Below are 24,545 nucleotides of genomic sequence, written 5' to 3' on the forward strand. Positions count from 1 at the left end.
CTATAAATTATTGGCAGGACTGGAGCAATTTTTCCTCTCTGCTCAGGTGGAGTTAAAGGTGTTTACTAAGGAGTCGGCTGTCATCTCCAACCTGCACCACTTCACCAGCTACAAGATCGAGATCATGGCCTGCAACCATCCCAAAGACATCAAACGATGCAGCATGGCAACATATGTCAGTGCCCGGACCATGCCAGAGGGTGAGGACTAATGCACTCTTAACCTAACAACCATGATGCGTTACATTAAAACAGGAAGAATACAAGATGTTGAACATACTAGATACCTGACCATACTAGGTTCTGAGTAATCTGTTGGATACTTCCCAACGTCTACCTTAGATGGCTTTGTTGTTGCAACCTAAATACATACAGTTTACATTTTAAACCAAAAAGATCTGAATAGCAGCTTCTTTGTTGCCAGAGATATAATTAGCTTCACCATGGTCAATGTGGAAATTATTTGTATGGCACCTGTTTTAATTGGCCTTTTCTTTGCATGCTACCTGCAGAGAAAGCAGATGACATCCCAGGTCTGGTGACCCATGACATTATGACAACTGAGACTCCATATGTGTTCATTAAGTGGAATGCACCTCTTTCACCCAATGGCCTCATCATCCTCTATGAGGTCTTTTACAAGAAGGTTGGAGACTCAGAGGTCAGTATCAGCAATCGGCAAATGTTTTGTTGCATATTTTTTTCTCTGTGCCAAAATGAATGGGTAGAAAGGTTATGGAAACAATTGCCATCAGAAATTATCTTAATAAACTATATGTGATGGAAAAGCTCAGGAACTAACACAGCAGAGTAAACAGGAGGGGTACTCAGAAAAGCGAATGAACGTTCTGCTGTACATGCTGCAGAATTGAAAAAAGGAGGGGAAAAAAAGGGAAACGACAACCACCCAAAACTACCATTCTGGGATTTGATGTCTGCTACTGTGTGTTTCATATTAAAATTTAATTGTGTTTGCTAGCCTCAGACCTTGTCCGCAACAGTGTGCGTGTCTAAGTGTTGTTGTTGTTGCTTGCTTGATGTAAATGTGGAAATTCACTGTTGGTTGCTATTCTTTGCTGCATAGCCTGACCTTAGGAGCCAGTATCAGCTCTGTTACCATAGTGACAGAGGCAGGAGGGAGGATTAGAATGCACTTGCAGGAAAAGATTTGCTTCTCAGGCGACATCTCTGTTGCACTGCACTGAAAACAAACCAGACACCGCACGCACCCTGCAGCCCAAACATATAGAATTATTTAAAGCAATGTTAAGAGCATGTTGAAGGTTTGAATTAATTATTGGGTTGGTTCACAATAGTTGCCTGCAGCTAAACTCAGCTGGATTTTTATAATTTATATGGACTTTCATGGCTTTTGAAAATATTGTTTTCAGTTTATATTACTTAATGTATTTTGTTTGGGGGTTTTTTTACACACAAAATGCATTAAGAAACAATAACACATTTGTTTAGTCAATGTTTTTTATATATACAGTATTAAAAATGTTGTGAAGCATTTTTTCTCTTTACTTACTTGGATTAAAATGCGTTATTTGTTGACGGGCAAAAATCTTTATTTTTACCTAAGATTCAAAGTTTCTGTGCTTTAATTTTGTATTCTGAAGTAAGTGCACAGGATGACTTCCCAGCATGCACCACAGCAACTGACTGATGCATGTCAGTGGTACTACGCTGAGTGTTTCATTATTTCTCTTTTTTATTTACACATTTATGCTTTTTTTTTCAAATTAAAAACTAAATTCCTAACGAAGAGGCTGGGGTTCATGGCATTGGAGGCAGAAGCTTGACTCTTGTCCTCTGTCACTGAATCCCAAATCTCACAGGATGGTGTAGGTGAGATAAGTCTATCCTCTGAACCCCTTTGGAGGCATTATGTGCTTTTCCAACACAAGGAAAGGGTTTTAATGAAGATGTAATATTTTTGAATAATAATAATTTCATAATCATTTATTCCAGCTGTTATTTGGCCCCTGAATAGTTCCTTCTATGCGAGTAATACTGTACTTTGAGTCTTTTCAAACTGCTGGTGAGGCTTGCAAGTCTCACATTTTGATCGAGTGCATGAAGTCTAACATCATCTACCATGCATAAGTGAACTAATTGATTTAAAGTTCACAGATCATTAAATGGCAGTGGAGATGTAAATAATCAGCATATGATGGAACTTTTAAGTACGTGTTTCCACTAGCGGGAGTTCCCGGTAGATTTTTCGTGCCGTTTGCAAACAGCAACAAATGTGTATTACCACCACCTTGTGGTGGGCTGTGGTATTGTTTCTTGGGTACAGTATAATGGAGACACACTGACTGAAGGGGCCAAGGACACGTTCGACCCTGTTAGAGAACCTAAAGGTTCCTGCAACAAAGGTTCTGGGAACTTTCACTTATGACATAAGGTCTATGAACTGCGGGACTCAATAGTAGTTTAGAAGTTTTTGAAATGTATTAACATCATTACCAGAATCTGACTCCTCCCTCTATACACCTGAAAGGTCACAGCTTAGTTGTGAAACTTTTTCTTTTAACCTAAACCACTATTTAGAACAACTCATAATTCATGTTATACTGTGTTTTGTTTTGGTCCAGACTCAAACCGTTTGTGTTTCGCGGCCGGCCTACCTCAAGACGGGCGGCACGAAGCTCACGCTTGTACAGCCTGGAAATTACAGCGTGAGGGTCCGGGCTACCTCTTTGGCTGGGAATGGCTCTTTCACAGAAACTACTTACTTCTACATGCCCAACCGTAAGACTGGAACTACTTACTTCATAACTTTTATGTAAAGGGTTAGTCAGCTTGCGTTAGACGGCACACATGTTGCTGTTGACACAATGGTGATTAGAGCAACTGTTTCACTCAACTTTTGACAAACCTTTGTTTTTTTACAAACTATTTAACAATTCAGGTCTGTTCTATTCTTGATATTATTTTGCTTAACAGCTTAACTAAACTCTAAAACTCGTTAGTTCTCTGACTGAAGTGAGCATCCATTACTTTTTGTTTCTGCAGCCCATTCGGGTTTAGTTTGGATCGTGAGTGGTCCGGTCATCTGTTTCATCCTGCTGCTGTTTGTGGGAGGTGGAGTCTTTGTGATTGTCAAGAAGAGGTAAAGTCCTTTCATATATAATCTGCACAGTTCTTAAATACAGTTGTTAAAATAATTTTAACTTGGTAGGTTTGCATGGTATACGACAAGATACAGTAAAGTAATTCAGTACACGCTTGCAAAACTTAATGCTCTGTGGTTGTTACAGGCAAACAGAAGGTCCGCTGGGAGATCTCATCACATCACCGAACCCTGAATATTTCAGCGCCAACGACAGTAAGAATATCATAAGATTGTATTTGCTTGTATTTTAGCTGACTGTGAAATAATGAATGTAGCGTGTTTAAAGACAAAATCCCAAACAACTTTACACGTGTCTGTTTTGTTTAGTGTATGTTCCTGATGAGTGGGAGGTGCCGCGGGACAAGATCCAGCTGCTGAGAGAGCTGGGTCAGGGCTCCTTCGGTATGGTATATGAGGGTATTGCCAAAGACATTGTCAAGGGAGACCCCGATACGCGCGTAGCTGTCAAGACGGTCAACGAATCAGCCAGCCTGCGTGAGAGAATCGAGTTCCTCAACGAAGCTTCAGTCATGAAAGCCTTCAGCTGTCACCATGTGGTACGACCAACTTTTCATCCTGCCATCTTTTTCACCTCAGGCACATTATGACTCCAAAACAAACACTCACACTCAGTAAACAATAGAGTCTGCCATAATTTTATTTTAGAACATATAAAGCAACAGTTAAATAGCGTAACTGTAAACATCTTGTTAAGGTATCGGAACATTTCATTTTTTTTATTTGAATCAACTTCTTCTCAACTAAGATGTACAAAAAATTCACAAGATACTGTTTATACAGACATAATTTGACTCTATCCATCTACCTTAAAAGCCAGGCCCTTTTTTCCTTCTGCATTTGTCAGCATCCATCAGAACCAATTAATCAATTACCATCGGTGTATGTTTTTAAACAAAGTGAGGATCAAACAAAGGGCTTTGTAGAGTAAACTGTGGATAAATTCTCTTGAAAAGAGTAAGAACAGACTGCATTTGGGAAAGAATTGCATTTTTTTTTTCATTTTCATCCTTAATCTCTGTCCAGCAGAATTGCAGCCTGACTGTGAGCTTACAAATAGGATTTAACCAAACTTGATGTTGACGAAGGTGATTTTTATCAGATGCGTTTGTTAAATTGATGGATGCTGGTCAAGGTGTGGTCCACGTGTAGGCCAAGCACGTGTTTGCTTTTTGACCCCAGGCTCTGAGGTTGGCATAGTTAATCACAAACTTGCATTTGTAAGATGCCTGAATGAATATAAAGTTGATAAAGGAGGTTAGTCTTTGATTGACGTTAAGATCATCCATAGAAGTGCGATGTCACAGATGGTATTTTGAGTCCTCCGAATCAGGGACGTTGGATATCCGGTCACATTTCCACCAATTCATCTTTGTCCCTTTGTGTTGTTTTAGTGGAGGTCTAACATTTGCATGCACATACATAAATTAGTTTGATTTCTTTGCAGGTCCGACTTCTGGGTGTCGTGTCCAAGGGTCAACCCACCCTGGTGGTGATGGAGCTGATGACTCATGGCGACCTTAAGAGTTACCTACGGAGTCTGAGGCCGGACTCGGAGGTCTGGACTAATGTTTATCCTGTGCCCTCTCTCTTTTCCTGTACAATTCATGTAGAGGTTAACGGGTGTTATATTTTCATACGTCACTGACAGGCCTTTACTGTACGTGTGTGATTTGTAGAACAATCCAACGGGCAGTCCACCCCCGTGTCTGAAGGACATGCTCCAGATGGCAGCAGAAATTGCAGACGGCATGGCCTACCTCAACGCCAAGAAGTTTGTCCACAGAGATCTGGCAGCCAGAAACTGCATGGTGGGAGAGGACTTCACCGTCAAGATCGGAGGTGTGTTTTGTTGGCTGTTCTGTTTACCTAAAAGTGTCAGTATGTTGTGTTTGATTAAGGTTTTATTTCCCTGTTAAAGGTGTTCTTGTTTTTCTCTCTTTCTCTCAGACTTTGGGATGACGCGAGACATTTATGAGACGGACTACTACCGCAAAGGAGGGAAGGGGCTGCTTCCTGTCAGGTGGATGGCTCCGGAGTCTTTGAAGGACGGAGTCTTCACTGCCCACTCTGACTGCTGGTGGGTTGCAGCTCAAGCTGCTGTCCAGGAATCTCATCCCTGATTACACACCTGGAGCAGCTGGCCCTAAATGTGTGTGTGTGTGTTTGTGTGTGTATTTGCAGGTCTTTTGGTGTTGTGATGTGGGAGATCAGTACACTAGCAGAGCAGCCTTACCAGGGTTTATCCAACGAACAGGTCCTGAAGTTTGTCATGGATGGAGGATACCTGGACCGGCCAGACAACTGCCCAGAGAGAATGTAAAACCTCTTTTTTCTTTTTGTGTATACTGTTACTGCTATATGTTTTCAAGCCCTTGTGTCCGGCAGAACATCTGATCTCTGGATAGTTGCATGCTTTGTGCTCTGCAAGGAAGAGAGCTACTGTTTTAATATTTACTAAATTGTAGCGAGTTACTTCACTGTTGCAAACATCTTTAAAGTTTTGTGGGGCGTAAAAAGGAATATACCTTCTTATACAGTACCTTTTTATTTTTATTTTAAATCGGTCGAAGTTAGTCTTTTCAGTGATTCCTCTGTATTTCGTTTTTGAACTTCTTTTCCAGGCACAACCTCATGCAGTTGTGCTGGCAGTACAATCCCAAGATGCGGCCGACGTTCCACGAGATCATTGAGATGCTGCGGGACGACCTGCACCCCTCGTTCCAGGAGTTCTCCTTCTTCCACAGCGAGGACAACAAAGTCCCGGAGACGGAGGAGTTTGACCTGGACCTGGACAACATGGAGAGCATCCCCTTGGACCCATCTTCCTATTCTCAGAGAGAGGACAACTTGGGAAGAGACAGCGGGCCCTCGGTGGCCCTGAGGGGGAACTATGAGGAGCATGTCCCCTATACACACATGAACGGGGGCAAGAAAAACGGAAGAATTTTATCGTTGCCCAGATCCAGCCCTTCCTAACACATCCCGTTTCCTAAAATGACTCGTTTAACCTTTCCCATCCCCCTTCTGTTCCAGTCAATTTTCCTGTATCCTTCTTTTTTATTCACCGTTTTCTGATGTTTCCTTATTCTTGGGGATGCCCTTCAAAGAAAAGATACAGATCTCAGGACTTTTTATTTTCTTCCTCATGGCTGCCGCACACAGGCAGGCAAGGGATGCAAACATTTTTATCTTAAGCCTGCTCCATGACACATCAGACTTTACACTAACAATCTATGGTTTGTCACCATTGCCATGTTTCCAGGACTTGAAATGGAAACGGTGAGGGAGGGATGGGTAGGGTGGAGTGAATCCTACAAACCATAGACAACCTAGAATACTGCTCTTGCTCAGCAAACCCGGGACTCATCTCTCCTTCTTTCCCACCAAATCTGTATTTCCACACTTCTGTGCTTTTCCTTCTCCTCCCGATGAAAGGTTTTTTACTCAGATAGTGGCCTTTTTATATGTGGCCTACACACAAAGAGAAGTGTCTATCAGCGCTTACACTTATTTCCTTTTGTACAGTAACTCAATCAGTGGGATGACTTGCAAAGACTCAATAGTAGAACAAACATCTATTCCTAGTGGAATGTTTTAGCTTTCTTTTGTTTTGTTTTCCGGTTCTGCAGAATTCCAAAACTACACACAGATTCATCTGGTGTTTGATAAATCATTTTAATTTATTGGCTTTATACTTATTTTCTTTTCTCGTTCTTCATTTTATTTTTCTGTGTCCTCACTATATGGCTGAAGGATATTTAAACAGTTGGACAAAAGAGTTCCTCAGACTGACCAATAGCTGCTGCTTTGATATATTTTAGTGGGTATAAAAATCTCTCGCTCTCGCTCTCTCTAAATATATATATATATATATATATATATATATATATATATATATATATATATATATATATATATATAAAATATTGGTGTCTCCCTGCCAATATTCTATATATAATATACTGTATGACGTTAATGTTTTTGTAAATAGTTCATATTTGTAATATTTTTCATCAGAGCCTTTGCTAGTATTTTGTTTTATCAGGTTTTCTTCTGGGTTTTTGAAATGTTCTTATTTTTATAGCCCCAGGAATCACACTTATCTACCATCAGTGCTTTCTGTGTCTTAGGCCTCCAGCCTCGCTAGACTTCTCGCTCCATCTGGATGGAAAGGGGGAACAAAATCCCTTTTAAGTCTGGCCTCACATCAGCAGCATTGCGTGCGTGTGTGGCACTGCTGTAGCGCAGCGACTCTCCTCATCTTTTTACACTGCAGTTCCTTTGATATTGGTCCTAAACACACTGGGGTTTGTGTGATCTCGCTTGATTATGATTCATAAAGCGAAGACAGGAACGTTTCCCAGCCTGAATAGTGATTGGTTTGGAAATATAAAACAGATATCACAAAAAAACAAGTTAATATCTCATATACTGCCTGCACACACAGACTACATTACAGGTGTGCTGCTGTTAGATATGAGGTTGATATGATCACCAAATGTTTTGGGTGTACCTTGCTGGGAGGTCGAGCTGCGACTTGATGCACATCATGTGGACACTTTCATCGAAACACTTTCATTAAAAACCATGTTCTTCGGCGCATATGGTATGCTGCAGATGTGAGGCCGAATCTTAATATTGTAAAGTCCGCAAACTTTTCAACTTAAAAAAAAATAAATAAAAAATTAGCTGTTACTTAGAGGAGCCGGTATTTGGAGGAACCTTCACAACTGCAATGACATTTAGAAAAAAAAAAAAAAAGAATCAGCAAGAGCACCGTAACCAAAAAATGTTTGAGAAGGGGAATGAGAGGCTTCTAGCCCAAAGTGCATCTGATGTGTTGGCTTCTCTGTTTCCTGTCTTTCTCTGGTCAGACCGTGCTGGGGTAAACGTCGGCACCTACATCGTGCAGTGGATCGCGCCACTGGCTTGTTGTTTTTTAGGTAGATTAAGTTGAAAACCTTTGTTGTGGTTAGAGAGAGTGTCACTTTTGGCATGTGAACAGTAGTATCTTTTCAGCTGTGCTGGTTCTGTTTGGGCAGAGAACCAGCAAACGCAGGTCGAGATGGTGACGATCCATCGTTCACTTCTGTCACCATTCAGGCTTTTTCCAGAAGATGAGAGGATTTGACATGAGGATCATTTTCACACCTCCCACTTTCTCTGTTAGGTTTGCTCCGCACCGCGCTCACCCCCTGCTCCCTATCGTTCCTCCAGCTTCCTGTCAGCAGCTAAACTTGCTGCTTCAAACATAAGGCTGGTGGAAATTTCCACATTTTGTGTTGGGGGGCTGGAGAGAGATACGGAAAGTTCCACATGTATTCACAGCTGTTAAAAGAGCAAGGGTGGCAGTCTTTCTCTCCCTCTTTCTGTTTGAGTGCATCCGAGTGAGCAGCGGGGACTGTAAGTTGATTGGTAATCCTTTTATTCCCCCTGCTATCACATGCAGTTAAGCAGTCAGGTCACAATGTGCAGCAGCTATTTCACGCAGGTCTGACATTCCAGGATTTAGTCAGAAGTCCTCGTTCCCTTCACCTGTTTTGCCTGCAGGCAAAGCAGACTCCAACACCAAAGGCCATCAGACTTCTATTTATTTTTCTCCCTTCTTGCACATATGAACTTCTGCTAACTGTTTTTAAAATACTCTTTAACCACTTCAGCTGAAAAGGTCATAATGATCAGTTGAAAAAAGAATATTTAAATGTATTTTTTTGAGGACACAGAGCAGACTAGATGCCAACCTGACTTAGAGGATACTTGTGCCGATCTCCTGCCTTCCAACATCTAGAGAATCTAGTCAAAGACATCAGAGAAGCTGCCTCCGTATCTTTGCCAGTGCCTTTTCAAACGTAGAATCTCTCTCTCTCTCTCACCCTCTCTCCCTCCCTGAGAGGCACACAGTTTCAGATAATGCTCTATGTTGCAAGTAGTTGTCTTCGGGGAATTGTTGATCTCTTTCTCTTGATCTTGTCGCCAGCGTTGAGGCGAGATGCTCATGTTCAACCTCGTACGTCAGCGGTGACGCTGTGGATCCGGTTTGTGTTGTTGGCATTCAGAGGCACCCGAAGTTATCAAGATGTAGATTTTAGCTAATTATTTTAAAGAGTTGCAATCTTGTGCTTTTGTAGTTTGTAAATAATCGAGGACGTAGTTTTGGAAATTCGGGGTAAAGGTGGAAAAAAAAAAATCCAAAAGGTATCCTGATGTCCTTCAGTTGTATGTGAAAAACGCTGGACCTTAGCTGTGTTGCTCTTCCATAAACGCCACCCTCTGAACGGAAAACTTTATTGTGATTAGTTTATTTTACGTCTTTTAGTTGTTTTGTAAATATACTACAGTATGAGCTCACTAGTAGAATGAAATGTAGACACATCTTTCATCTTCATCTAGGTTGCTTATTTTGTGGTGGTGTTCACACACATATGCAATTTTAATTAAGATGGTGCCCATATCTTTGAAATACCAGATATTTATTTTATTATGATAATTGTCATTGTTTAAAAAAAAAAACACAGTTTTGTTGTATGGTCAAAAATATGACCTTTTCACGAGTGGAGCGATGAAGAGGTGGACTTTACTGTTGTCCAGGTGGAGTAACTGGTGGTGAGCAACAGGGGCGCGTTTGTTCGTTCGTTACTTGGTAATTATCGTCGTCTTTGTGTTTGGCCACAGTCTACCTCAGTGCATATGGAGGACTCGGTTTAAAGAGCCTCGCTCATCCCCAAACGCCTACTCGATACCCCGCTGATTGCAGACAATACAGTATGATTTAGTCGTACGTTACCAAACCCACTGATGAATTCCTGTCCCCTGTGATGTGGTAACTGCCTCCTCGGTTTCTCTGCTTCTCTCTTCTTCTCGTGTTGCAGGGAAGCTTGCAATATGTAAATAAAGTCAGGAACACAGCAGTTCAGACTTTGGCCTCTTTCTGGATTAAATACTTTAATTTTTCATCTTGTTCCTTAACCTCGGTGTCAAAGTATTGTCTTTCTTTTCATTTATTGGGCTTCTTTAAAAAAAAAAAAGACGGTCAGGCATTGAATCGACTCACTGAACAGTCTGCCCTTTTGCTTCCCCGAGGCACTGGAAGAAGTGTTGAACCTCCAGACTGTTTTCTTTCTTTTCTTTTCCTTCTATCCGCTGACGTGACAACAGCGTCCCACCAGTCTCCTGACTCGGTGCATATCTGTGATCCCCCTTGTGCAGCCAAAGCTAACAAAGCTCAGTCGTGGACCTCATGCTTTTTAAATCCCACTATACCACAACATAGTCTGGAATGAAGCCCTGCTCTTCATCATCTTCTCTCCTCTCCCTTTCTGTCTCAGTTCAAATCCCACACCTCTTCCAGCTTTTGTTGTTTTTTTTTCTGATTTTTGTCGTGTATTTTATTTTATTTTTTTCTTTCTACTGTGAATATCAAGTGATGACCTTTATTTTGTGTCCCCGCCATGGATTGGGTCTGATGTGGCTTATCAGGACACAGACGTGTGATCTGGTTAAAAAGTTTTAAAGAGGAGGACCTCTCCACCCCCCTCCCCTCCCCCTCCACCCGTCTGCAAAGGTGAAACGCTGGACTGGGACAATCCTGTGTGCCATAAGAACTAATAACTGATATGAATTAAAGATTGTAACTTTTCGTCTCAGGGAGGCGGCCTGATGCTTTGTTGTTAGTGGATAAAGAGGATGAGGAGGAAGAAGAGCTACTCACTTACTTATCTGCTCTGACTGAAGCGCAAGTTCTCAGCATCCTTGCTAAAAACAAAATGGAAATATTAAAAAGAAAACGATGACAAGTTTTCAACAAACGTCCTTTTCATTTAAAGAAAACTAAAAAGGAAAAAAAAATCCCCTTTGAAGATAATCAGAAGTCCTCTCTTCTGGCTTGGATGTCATGTGGTCGTGACTGCCCTCTAGTGGTGGGATGGGAGTGTTGCAGGTCAGTAGGCCCCTGACCCACAGTGCCTTGCTGAGACTTAACCGTCCCGCCTGACCTCTCCCACCCAGCTCTGAACTGCTCCCTGACCGGCATGTCTCCCCGAACCAATGAAGAGGCTTCCCCACTTCCAAACATTAAAAAAAACCAACAAGTTATATGTTATTATGCACTCTTTTTTTTTCTTTAGCTATAACTGCAGAGATTACTGTAATTTTCAATTATATGACTGATCGTCCACCCCCCCCCCCCCAAAAAAAGAGAAAGAAAACTGTTGAACTTGTGTCTACTCTGCTGAGGTCTGGTTTGCTTTGTGCATGGAAAATGAAATCTGTTTACCAGCTTGATAATTCGATGCTTACCGACTTTGCTTCTCATCGGTCTGTCATGACAGCGACACCCCAAAGCACATGAAAACACCCCGTCATCAGCGACAAGCGATTGCATTGGAGTCTAACAAATGCACTCATTTGCTGCTGATTAAAAGTAATGAACTGATTTAATAAGCTCTTAACTGTAAATAGCAGAAAATCTTGTTGGCCCTGGGAAATAAAACAAACAAAAAAAAACAAAAAAAATAAATAACCAAGAGCACTTGATTTTTAGGTTTTGTTGAACTCTGGTTGGATAAAGCATGCTAATAACGCAGCGCAGGGTGAGAACAAAGCATTGTATGTATTATTGAGTTTTTAAAGAAAAAAGTATTACATTTTAGAGATGTTGATTTCTATTTTTTTTATCTTAAGTAGGGAGGACAAATACAATTACTTTTCTGACTGTAAAGTTTTACTACTCTTGTACATTATGAATTTAACATTATCAATGTGTATATAACATTTTCTAAATTTAAAGTCCCCCCCCTGTTTTTTTTTCTTGTTTTTTTTTTCCTCCTCTCCCCTCCCTCCTCTCATTCTTCCCACAAACCAACTCACCACACAGAAAAGAGCAGAGTCAAGTCTGTCAATGTATTCACCAGGAGCAACGTAAATCCACACCGAGGGCTGCGTTCATCTAGAAACTATGTGGCTCCAAATGTTTCGCATTCAAAGCTGCTCTTAATCCCTTGCATGTGTCTGAATGTCGGCTCCCGAGGCCACAAACTTGAACAGCCCTCACCCACCCACAGCAGTTTGTCACCCGCAAAGCCTTTTTTGTGTCACAGATGCATAACCTTTCATTTTTGTATGAAACTGTTTCTAGCAAGTATAGTTTTTGTAATTTTTGTGTGTGTGTGTGTGAGTGTTTGTGTGTGAAAAACTGGAAAAGACCACTGCACATCCTTTTGAAGAAGAGAGAAGATGAGTGATAAAATCCAGAATAAGCTAAAAGGAAAACGTAACTGGTTCTTTAACAGGAAGCGTACCTCTCCAGAGTTTAGACTGTAAAGCCAAAGGTGTTAAAATAACAGTGCAATATTTAGAGAAATGTTCTCATTCAAACTTCGTGCTGAGAGTAAAATAGAAGATTAAAAATTTGCGTGAATTCAGTTGGTTGGAGAAAGTATACCTCAGGATAATGATGGCAACAAAATACTCTGCAGTTATTTTAATTGGCTCATGTTTTAAGTTATGGAGCTTCTTAAAGAATACAAGAGGAAGAACCTTTGATGGTTTAATTGATGGGTAATACCCCCTCTCCCCCGGGTCTCTTCCTCCAATCATGTAAAACAAAATTCAGCATCCAATAAAAATGCGAATGGCCCGATTTAGAGACAGCAGCAGAAGATCATTGAGCTGGTGTTTCTTTTTGCAGAACCACCTGGAAAAACGGATTAATATTCATGCCGAAGGTGATTGGCTGTTTGGTGTGAAGAGCAATATCGGTACGAGAAAGCATGTCAGGTTACACCGAAGAGTCAAACATGCCATGATAAACTTGTAAGGAGCTTTCTCAGGACGTGTTGTAGCTCACTTCGTCCTAAGTAAACCAGTCCGGCAGCATTGTCAACCACGTCTCCCTGAATCAATACCAGTAATTCTTCCCCAAACCATCCCCGTCATGAGGCAGAGCCAAAAGATGAAACGCCTCCTGCTGTAGAGAAGTTCAATCCTCAGTGTCACGAGGAACTGTTCATAGTTGTTTATACGGAGTCGTCTGTGATGATGCTTTGAGAGAAAAACCAACCTCTTTGTGACTTTTTGTTTTTGTTTTCCCGAGTCACGCCTCTGTCAGTGGTCTGCTCCAGTTTGCTCACCTCTGTCTAGTTCCCCGTGCTGTGTGCCGTTAAATCAGTAGAGCTGACTCTTCCTCAGCTTCCTCTGCCTCTGATTGCTGCTGCTGCTCCTCCTCCTCCTCTTCCTCTCCATCTTCAAGTCTCTTCTCTCCTCAGTGCACATAGGTGGTCCCCAGAATGCTGTGTGTAGTCTTGCAGGATACCTCTATATTAATGTAATTTTTTTATTTTTATTGCTGATGAATATGCTGTTGTGTTAATTTTTTGGGATATGTTGTGTATACATTACAATGAGACTTGGGTGCGTATGCAGACGGCAGGTGTATATGTGTGTATGTACTGTCCGAACCCCGAACCTGCAAACCCACAGAGGTGGCTTCATACCCTCACACTGGATCCAAACGTGCCATTATCTTTATGTATCACAGATATCAACATATTGACTTTACATTCAAACACAAATGGAATAAATGCATATTGTACAGGATCAAACATGTGCCATGACTAAAAGAACGCTTGACAATTTATTTTTTCTATGTTTTCAAAGGAGAGCCAAGTAGACATGTAAAGAAAATGTTGCAATGATATGAAAATAAAAATCTTGCTGTGTGTAAATTATTCAACAATTAACTGTTTATATTAAAATTATGAATAAAATTATTGGAGAATATGCGTGTTCTTGCACTCTTTCAGTACAGAGTAAGGGATCTAGCAGCCATTTGTTTCTCGCCATTTCTCTCTTGTTTGATACAGTTTTTTGGGTTTCACTTTTATCCCAGCATGCTTTAACTTGTCTTAAACCACAATGGTGCACCTTTGGATACTTGTCGTCTCAGAGCCAGTTTAATTAGGGCCCGAGCACTGACAGTGCGAAGGCCCTATTGTATCTGTAGGAATTGTTCTCGTTTTTATTTTTCTCGTTTTTCTTCCGACAAAATGAGGGCCTTTTTGCCCCCCTAAACGTGCCCCAAAAGTCACCAAATTTTGAACGCAAGACAGGCCTGGTGAAAAATTTGATATTTAATGGTTTGCATTAATGGGCGTGGCAAAATGGCTCAACAGCGCCCCCTTGAAAACTTTGTGCCTCAAGCCCCACAATACGGTTTGACGTACATGCACGAAAATCGGTACACACCTGTATCATGTTGCAACTTAAAGAAAAGTCTCTTGGCGCCATGGCCGAAACTGAACAGGAAGTCGGCCATTTTGCATTGATCGTGTAATTTTGGCGCAATTTATGCCATTTCTTCGGCTGCTTCTTCGCCCGAACCGTAACGTGCACCCAGGTGTGTTATACATCAAAATGTGCATCTCGATCCTGCAACGATGCGCATTACTTTTCTCAGTCAAAAGCGTTACCGTGGCGACAATAGATGCCAAAAAGCGCGCCCCTCCCTTCATCTGATTTCATTGATAGTTCCTACTTTCTGCCATAACTTTTGAATGGTTCGACATAAAGACTCGTGGGTGGTGTCATCGGACTCGGTTTTGAGTCCTTGACCTTCATTGGCATGAATTAGCACCGCCCCTTCTTCTGATTGGTCAATATCTGATAGTTCCTACTTTCTGCCATAACTTTTGAATGGTTTGATATAGAGAGTCGTGGCTGGTGTCATTCGCTAAATGTCCAGGCCTGAAGAATCTACATGCAAGTACTACAAGCGCTTCCACTGCAGCCTGAACGTGCACAAGGGTGTGAGGGCCCGTTCATCGCTGCTTGCAGCTTTAATTGGTCCTTGTGGTGTCAACCATGCTCTATATGATAAACACTAAAATATACATTTGACAGAAACGTGAGAGACACGTGAGCTTTTGAATTTGGAAATGCAGGTTTTTCACAGGAGAGCAGCTCCAAGGGCAATGACAATTTCCTGTGATTTTAAACTGCAAAAAAAAACAAGCCAAAAACCCTCAAGCAACTTAAGAAAGTATCCTTGAATCCGACACGTATATTGATTTACAAATGATAAAAGTCCAAATAGTGCCTTATGGGATTCAGTGAAGCCTCCACATACTCTCAAACAAGCCCCTCCCGAGGCCTGGTCCTGCTGTGGAACCGCACTGGTCCACGCCTGGCTGGGGGGCACTTGGCTTCTTGTTTTTTCTACTTCATATAATTGAATTTCTCTCAGTCTGGCTTGTCCCCCTGGACCGAGTTGCCTCGGTAGCCCCCCCACCATGATACGCTGGAGATTGAGGGAGCAGCAATGCTGAGTAGCTCAGTTGAGTTAACCCAGTTGAGGTGGTTTGGGTATGGTTAGGATGCCTCTATAGAGAGGTGTTTTGGGCATTTCCAGTCAGGTAGCTACTTCAGGACGGACCCAGGACACACTGATGACACTACATCTCTTGGCTGGCTTGGGAACGCATCAGTATTCCCCTTGAAGAGCCTGACAAGATTTAGATTGTTCACCCTGTAACCCAAAGTAGGATAAGAGCAAGTTAATGGATAGATGCATGGGTGGATGGATGGACCATTTCAGTACATTTTACTGGTAATACTTGCATATTTTTACTTAAACTTCAGTGACAGAGCACCTAACCCTCCTGCAGGTTAAGTGACATCTTCAAGATGATGAACAAGGAAACAAAAGTAACAGTTTAATAACTTCACCAAACTACTGTAAGAGAATATGAGTGAAAATGGAATATGGAAATGATATGACGAGGCCATCAGTCTGACAGGTTGGTCCTGGTTAGATACATTTTTCAGTTTTATTGTGTGAAGAATACACAATGATGGAGTCTCAAATAAGATCTGTGCTGCAAAGGGACCGTGTGGTCTTCAGACCGGATGAAACTCTAGCGATGAACGGTATCCATCTTTCAGGGTTATGTACTTACAGCGTGCTGTTGCTACTTTTGTCTGTATATTTCTTTCATCGCTGCCTGAATTTCATCTTGCAGTAGTTCAGTCACAGATCTGTGGTTGTGGGTTGTTCAAATGATTAGATCACTGAAGTCTTTTTACTTGAGGGCATCTTGGGTTTCTTCTTTGCTCCCCTTGTCAGGCTCTATCCACTCAGAGCCCTGTCGTCGTAAACCCACTTTTCATGCGTAGCAATCTAGCTGGAACAGGAAAGAAGAAGATATGAAGAGACACGTTTACAGCGGATCAGTCAGGTCAAAAAGTGGCACGTACAATCCCCAGTGTACACAACAACCGAGGTAAAACTAAATGTAGTAACATACAGATTATCCAGCATTGAAAAGAAAAGTACCACACATAGTGAATTTTTTATTTTTTCTTCCTCCTGCATGTGAACCATATTTCCAGATAAAATGTCAGGCTGGGCGGCCAGTGGGTATGAGCCCGAGCTTTCATTCACAGGAAGATCTTAAAGTTAGAGAACAGTCTGTCATGACCTTAACTACTATGAGTGCAAATAGTTTCATCCAAAGCTCTTCATCAAGACTGCTGCAGAGCACAAAGATGCGTTAGAGCACTGGAGTACAATCATGCCACGATGATTGGTGTACATGCACAATGATGTTCAATCATTAATGCTCTGCCTAAGGACGGTACTGTAAACAGAATATGATGAGGTCAGAACAAAGTTTTACTGTCAATATGTCACTCATTGTCCCTCTTCAAATCCGAAGATACACCCAGTCAGCATTGCTGTGCTACCTCTGAGCGTGCCAGCTGTCACATTATGTTTCACAGCAGCAGTGATGTATGAAGATGTTCATGTGGGCTAGTCAGCTGCACGAAAGAGGAAGTAGCTGGCTGGGTGCAGTCGCAGCAGGACCAAACGACGGTTCTCACAGTCAGTCCTGAAGGATTTCAGTCATCTTCTGCTGGTGCTTTCTCCTTCTGCTGGTGAGGGAAACATGCAGTAGCCCTGCAGTATCATGTAATGTAAGTAGGAATTGTGTTTTGTTTTTGAAGTTTGCACAGTGTGTGCTCTACATCAGAGGTCAGTTCTTTGTTGTTTATGCATTGTTCAGTTGTTTTTGAATATATTTCCACTTACCTTCTCATCGCTGATGTTCCCCTTCCTGTTTGTGGGTAAGCAGGTAGAGTTTCCTTCTCAATGTGCATTTTGCTGAACGTGACAGCAGTTAGTTGCACAGATGGAAAGTAAGAAGCACAATGCTTGCAATAACTGTCAATTTGTCTTCTGGTAGCTGTTGCAGATAGACATATACATTTGTTTTTTCTTTTAAACATTTTCATTATTTAGTACTTCACAAAATACGTGGTGCTTTGCAGCGCCGTGAGTCAGAACTGGAAACTAACCAAAAGAGCAGCTTGTTATTCCTCTAAACTTTCATTGCATGAACTTCCTTCTCTTTTTCTCTCTTCTCTTTTTCTTCAAAATGTTTACATATTTAAACTTGTCTGAACAATTGCTACATTTAAGCCATTGAATTTCCTTATAAATATTGAATGCAAGCGTGTAGATGAAGCAGATATTAATGCAGCTTCCTGCATCACCCTCCTCTGTCTCTTGTCAGCTGAAAGCTATGATTTTAATGTTTTCATCATAGATCATCAATGTGGAGATCTATATGCATTCAGACTGCATAAAAGCAGAATAAGTTCAAAAATGCCCTTGAAATCAGACTACATCAGTAACTATGTTGCTGACATTTTTTTTGTTCTCTGAATGTCACTTTTCTTTTTCTAATTTTGCTTTTCTGCCATTTTTCTTTCTTCTGGAGGCAAACCCCCACTAGAAGCTCGCTGATCTGAACCTCTTTCACTCCCCTCCTTCCTCCCTCCTACCACCCTCCCTCCTTCCTTCCTCCTCTCGCTAAGTGCCAGCGCTTCAGTGCAAGCGAGCTCCAGTTCAAGCAGGCCTCTCCGCTGCGCTGCTCCTATGGCTGACTCGCCTCTCAATCACTCCTGGCCGTCCTTCTCCAAACTCTGGAACAAGAGATGGTCCTTCAAGAGAGGTAATCCGGTTTTTAGGGTTTACATCAGTCTTGTGTTGTAATCGGGTACAGGCTGCAGACAGGATGTGACCTCTGAGATGTGGCAGGTATCAGATTTTCGAGCCTCGGCTTCTCTTTCTGAGATCCATTCAGTTCTTTTCAGATGCATGGTTTTTAAAAATAAGTTTGACTTTATTGAGGTTTGCAGTGAGTGACAGTGGCAGTAAATCAGAAGTGAGTCATTTCTCTCCTGCATATGTTGTGTAAAATGTGAAAGTGCAGAAATCTCAGAATGCATGCTCCACTTAAGGAACAAACCTGCGTTGATCTGTCAGGAAACTGTAATTTTGTGTCTGTAGTGCTACTCTACAGCTTGAATGAAAAGCTCTTCACACACCACACGTGGAACACCTCATACTCTCCTCTTGGAACCTGATGCAAAAAACACACAAGTGTTCTCTGCAACGTGCAGAGTCCTTCTATTACTTGGCTGCAGCAACTGTGTAGCTCGATACTTTGAAACTGTAGTCAAACGGATTTTTGATCAAAGAGCATCTGCGACATGATGTTGTTTTGATGTGCACCTCAACCTCAGATCTCATAGCCTCTGTGTTCTGCTTTCGCCCCCACACACAACATTGTCCATGCACAGCAAGACACAGGCAATGTTGCTATTTGAATCATAAAATCACTATGTGGTCACCTCGAGCTGAATCAAAGTTTTCACCCCAGAAGTGTAAAATAACCGTCATTGCAACAATGATCTTATGAGCTTACTGGAACTGTGATCTTAAAATATTACCAAATATGTTCATTTTCAGTGTATATTTCACCAACATCAGATGATTTCATCACATGCTAACAGCTCCCCTTGTGATTATGGTGTATTCTTGCAAGCACGCTACAGTAGAGATGTTTCAGTAAGCATGTGTTTCTGTTTCCTTCTTTGTCACATTTGGTCAAATCCTCTTTTTTCCCACAAAACCAAAACACTAAATAGAAACCGTATTTAAATATAACAAAATTTGACATGTAATATAATTATACACATTTTATGCAAATTTTTATGTTAAGTGTTTATTATGTATATTATGTTAAGTAAGAACACCTCAGACTTTGTCTTTATTTGTTTCTAAATAATACATTTTTGTGTCATTATGAACACTTGGTCATATTTTGTATCTTTTTTATTCATTTGTTTGATATTATCTATTTATTGTATTGTATGAACTCATATTAACATTTTTTATGGGGTCTTAGAGAGGTTTCAGAAAGTAATGTATTAAATATGATACATACGTCATTATAGGGTTAAAACAAGTATTTCTCATATGCATCCTCTTATTTCCAACTGTTGATTTCAATTGTTTATTCACCTTTTATTTTTGTGAAACTATTAGTACCCTTTCATTTACGCTTGAAAGTCCTTTGTGGCTTTGAGAACATTTTAAATAAAAAGAAAATGAGTCACTCTTTAAGTAATCAGCTGCAAAACTCCTAATTGTTATTTATTTGTAAATCTTCTTGATGTAAAATATTAGAGTGCAATATCAATTAGCTCAAAATGGATTGATTAAACACACTAATCAGAGATATGATTGGTGCTTTGAGCACAGAGTACTCAGAGATGAATGTAGTGGATTTTAAATATATAAATTAACTCTAGAAAGTCTGTAAATGATTTATTATTTCTTATTAATTACTAGTTTTCATAGCAAAGTCAGACCTCCTTCTTTATGCAGAGCCAAACTGAAAAACTTGCTTGACTGTGACAGAGTGAAAATGCTTGGCTCAAACACACACACACACACACACACACACACACACACACACACACACACACACACACACACACACACACACACACACACACACACACACACACACACACACACACACACACACACACACACACATACACACACACACACACACACACACACACACACACACACAGATATTAGTTTTTTGGAGTCTTGTGTCAGGTCTCAGGAGACACCAGAGGGCAACCATAAAAGGCCACAGCGGCTCCTCGTGTTGAGCAGCCGCTGAGTGTTGAAGTTTACACATAACAAGTGGGGTGGAGATGCAAACAAAGTTTCCCTCCAGCACAGACGCTGCCACCCCTGCAGCTCCGAACAATGATTTAATAATACAGAAGTTTCTACAGCGTGTGTGTCTGTGTATATGTGTTTACACAACAGCATCTCTGGCTGTCGCGCTGATGACGTGTGGATGCAGCAAGTTTACAGCAGGACATGATGCAGGACTCAGTCACCGTGGTTTATCTCGCCGTACAACAAGAGCGCAGGTCACAGAAGTCTGCTGATGGAGAAGCCTTGATCAGCCTGACAAACCCCTAGTTTGGTTTTTATAGCTTTGTTGTAGGGTTATCCGTAGTGTAGATATCTATTTAGAGCTTTCATTTCTAACTGAACTTCCTCTTTTTGTTTATCAGAAAGTCCCTCTAGAAATCCCAAACTCTTTTACAATAAAAAGACTTAAAGACTTTCGTGCATACACATTATTATTCTTGAAATGATTTCAAAAGATTGGGTAGTTCATAGACTCTAGTGTTGTTAGTTACAAATTCAATGACTACAGTATCATTTGAACATATTAGTGTATTGAAGTTCTCTGTATTCTTGCATTTAATGTCTTCCTCTAAGGCCCAAAATAAGTAGAAGATATAAATACAATTCAATATTGTACATATGTACTGACTATGTACTATGTACTGAAGGAAGATGAACTGTTTTGAACTGTTCATGTTGGTCAGAGAGAGGTGAAAGGGTATGGTTTGACAGTCCCATTCCCTTAGGGATTTTTTACTCTTGGTACATATATTTTTCTGCAACAGGTTCACTGATGCATATCCACCCTGTATCCCCACACAGCTGCTCACACTTTCATTGGTGTGTGACTGTATATGTATGAAACTGTAGATCTCTTCAGAGTCAGTAGTGCTTTATGTGGTGAACAAGAGAAGCTCGTTGGTCTGGACAGCCGTATCTATTCACTCTGAAAATACTGGTTTAGGGACCAATTCCACTCCCAGCCATTTTCACGGGTGCAGAATGTACTGAACCAAACTCAGCGGGGTGAATGTGCAAAACTGGACTCATACAGGACTGTACAAGAGCCACCATTTAAACCAACCAAGGTGGCTCCCATCAGATGCTTCACCTCTCATTCTGGTTGTTTGGCTACCCGGTGGAGTACAGAGGCAGTTTCTTCTGTGGTTCTTGGAAATCTCACTTTGGATTTGACTGAAATCCAGAGGAACCAGAATAATTGTTAATACTTAAGAGTAAAGGAAGGCTGACCAGGCTAGCCCCATTTGGTACGTTATGTCCGTCCGTCCGTCCGTCCGTCCGTCCATCCATCCATCCATCCATCCATCCATCCATCCATCCATCCATCCATCCATCCATCCATCTTTTATACCCGTTTTAATCCTATACACAGGGTCACAGGCTCTGCCGGAGCCTGTCCTATTACAGACGAGAGGCTACACCTTGGACAAGTCTGGTATATTACTGTATATATTATTGTTAAATTAAAAAAAATTCAAATTTCACCAAGGAAGATAACTGTATTCAAATGATGGGTCAGTCCAGAGTTGTGAAGCTTTGACCAGCTTGATTTCACCCAAGGCATCACATATAAAATGAGGATTATGTAACCTGTCAGCTGGACTGAAACTGCAGCAGTACACATACTCAGACATCATAAGGCATCAAAACATTTGCTCTCAGTTTGTATAGCAATGCTAAAATTGCATAGGTGTTACCTCAAGTATGCTTTGACAAACTCCTCATTGCAGTATCATCATGTAATTTACAACTCCTGACCATTTCTCTAGCTGAGGGAAACTCAGAGGAAGAAACTCCAGCTCCACTGACATGGAGACTAATGCTGACTGAATGACTGGTTGCTAGTGGTGACAGGGGGGTTGCAGCATCATGTGAATCAAGGAATCTGTTTATGCAATGGAAATGTAAAGAAGCTTTCATCACGGGCTTGAGCAGGAGCAGGGACTGCACCTGCGCTTATCATCCATCAGACGCAGAACTGGTCAAACTGATTACACAGGTGCTACGCGGCTGATTAAATCTGCGGCCCGTCTGCTGTCCTCTGTGTTCCTGTCTCACCGTGGTGTTATAAACAAAACTCTAACGTCTAAACCTGTTGTCTAGCATCTGAGAGCAACGCATGCAGTCATCCCTGTGTGAATCCCAGCGCCCAGCTCAGTGTCCAGTCTCACACCCCCAGTGGAAAAGGATCTTCCCCTTCATCATCCCCAGTCTCCATCACTGAAGATGTCTTCTTTGGAAGCACCAGTGATGACCAGGTAAACTTCTGTCCTCTTCATTCGGGTTATCCTGATTTTCACATTTCTACACGCTCTACCACTTAAATAATATGGACAGCACCTAAAACAGACCCAAAGTCACGCAGAGATTGGCTCTAGTTCCTAAAATATATGTGTAAATGTGATATTGCTGGTATGAAATTGAATTTAAAACCCCTACAAAATGATACGACACACTGAAATACAATTTCTAGCTGAAAGGCATTTTGAGGAGGCATTTTGTTTATTAGATAGGGTCTTACCTGCAGGAGACAGCAGTCGCAGCCATTAAAAATGAGAGCCAAACAGCACTTGAATGCATCAGGCAGTAAACACTGGCGGAGTCTGCGAAACATGCTCTGTGTTGTTGCTCATTGTTGCAACACAGATGATGTTTCATTGACTGTGTTGCAACATGGATTTTCTGCAGCAAAGAAAATGTATAGGCAGAGTTAATAACTTGTACAAAACATAGTAAAAGACTATGTGAAACGGTTTTCATACATCACCGTCCTCTGACTGTAGAAACTGTAGACGGTATATAAATCTACCTAATATCAGACACCTGAAACTGATGCAAAAGTGACTTTACTTTCCACTTATGGCAAATCAGTACTGGGTTTGAAACATCTCTGGCTCCAATACGCTTTCCCACCAACGTCAGCTTAGATCACAAATTTCTAAGTCATGTTGAATTTCCCCAATTATTTACAATGTCATTGTTTGGATTCACTTACTTCGGTTCAGTCTTGCTGGAAGTCATTTTCAAAAAAAATTTACAAAAAGTACAAGAGATCAAATGTGAAACTTGAGGCCTCAGAGTGGAAATCATCGAACAGTGTGTGACATCATGGCAGCTATATTCACTTCTTACATTCGGGTATATACCATCATTACTATCTGGTTTTATCTCTGGTTTTCACATCTGTGGTTCGAGGATATACACCAATATTTTTGAGCTGATAATCTTTCATCCAGTATAATTAAACCTGATCTAATGGTTTATGACAAGAGCCTGCAACACAAAGGACATACCCATCAGTTTTGACTGTGCCTGTCCTCTTAAACAAGTTAGGAAGGGCGGTAAACATCTTACCTGCTAATTATTATCTCATACCTCTTCTAACGTACCTGTTATCACTTGTTTATTTATTCCTAATTTTTCCTGTCTTTCCTGTCTTAGTTTCTCCCTCTCTTAGACTGTTTGCACCTAACTGCCCTTGCTGTTCTCTCTGACACGTAGGATACATCGTCGGTAGTGAGTGACCACCACTGTCTCTCTGTGGAGGTGAGCAGCAGTGTGGAGGACCTGCAGGCCTTCGGCTGCTCTCTCAGAGACTCCGAGTACTTTAAAGACCTGGAAGGAGATGCACCGGTCTCCCAGGCGACACCGTCCACTGTCACCTCTGCAGTCCCAGGACCCAAAGCCCAGCAAACTGTATGCCTGCAAGTGCCTCTAAACAGAGACAACCCAACTCCAACACCACTGACGCAGACTTCCCTGACTTCTCTGGCCACACACTCCCCACAGATCATTGCACCATCATTTCCTTCCTGCATACAGCCTGCAGAAGAAATTCCTCATAGCGTTGCAGTTGTTCAGTTCAATCCTGGGTTGCCCGGTTGTATCATTGACAGCGGCGTCTCTCACAGTCCTCCAGTAGAGATAAGCTTGACAATTAAACTAGATGGACAACTGGGATCAATGGAAACAGTGAGACCACTAACAGGAATAGACGGAGCACAGGACCAACCCACAATGGATTTAGATGGAGAGCCGGACCTGGACAGCTTTCCTATCCTGGTCAGATCCATGTCCACGTCTCGGAGGCACAGCTGGGGAGTTCCTCTGTCACCCTCTACCCCTGGCAGGAGGTAAGACGAATGCATGGATGAGGCTAAAGGACGGACTCTCATAATTCAGAGTAAACCTTCAGATGTCAAAACATTGTTGTCAGTATCTCTCAGCAGTGCTCTCTGTCACACACAGTTGTTTGTCTTGGCTGTGTTATTCTAGCGAGACTAACCGGTGGTTTAGTGTCCCACAGCTCATGGTTATG

General features: G+C 41.5%; 2 protein-coding genes across 4 annotated transcripts in view; both read left to right on the plus strand.

The window, feature by feature from the left end:
- insrb (insulin receptor b) overlaps positions 1-13,914 on the plus strand; it is an 83,804-nt gene extending 69,890 nt beyond the window's left edge. Inside the window, exons 13-23 of the mRNA XM_061738306.1 lie at positions 47-200; positions 512-660; positions 2,603-2,759; positions 3,024-3,120; positions 3,269-3,336; positions 3,451-3,680; positions 4,589-4,699; positions 4,821-4,983; positions 5,092-5,221; positions 5,326-5,460; positions 5,766-13,914. Of these exons, the coding sequence (XP_061594290.1) occupies positions 47-200; positions 512-660; positions 2,603-2,759; positions 3,024-3,120; positions 3,269-3,336; positions 3,451-3,680; positions 4,589-4,699; positions 4,821-4,983; positions 5,092-5,221; positions 5,326-5,460; positions 5,766-6,120 (1,749 nt within the window). The 3' untranslated portion in view covers positions 6,121-13,914. The remainder of the gene's footprint in view (positions 1-46; positions 201-511; positions 661-2,602; positions 2,760-3,023; positions 3,121-3,268; positions 3,337-3,450; positions 3,681-4,588; positions 4,700-4,820; positions 4,984-5,091; positions 5,222-5,325; positions 5,461-5,765) is intronic.
- Positions 13,915-17,009: 3,095 nt separating this feature from the next.
- Positions 17,010-24,545, plus strand: part of arhgef18b (rho/rac guanine nucleotide exchange factor (GEF) 18b) — a 57,731-nt gene continuing 50,195 nt past the window's right edge. For 2 of the 3 annotated variants that reach the window (XM_061738309.1, XM_061738310.1), the window contains exons 1-3: positions 17,129-18,152; positions 22,331-22,485; positions 23,729-24,360. In XM_061738309.1, coding sequence (XP_061594293.1) covers positions 18,077-18,152; positions 22,331-22,485; positions 23,729-24,360 — 863 coding nt within the window. In that variant the 5' untranslated portion in view covers positions 17,129-18,076. The other variant, XM_061738308.1, reaches the window with a different exon arrangement.

The sequence above is a fragment of the Cololabis saira genome, chromosome 13 (genome assembly GCF_033807715.1).
Source record: "Cololabis saira isolate AMF1-May2022 chromosome 13, fColSai1.1, whole genome shotgun sequence".
NCBI lineage: Eukaryota > Metazoa > Chordata > Actinopteri > Beloniformes > Belonidae > Cololabis > Cololabis saira.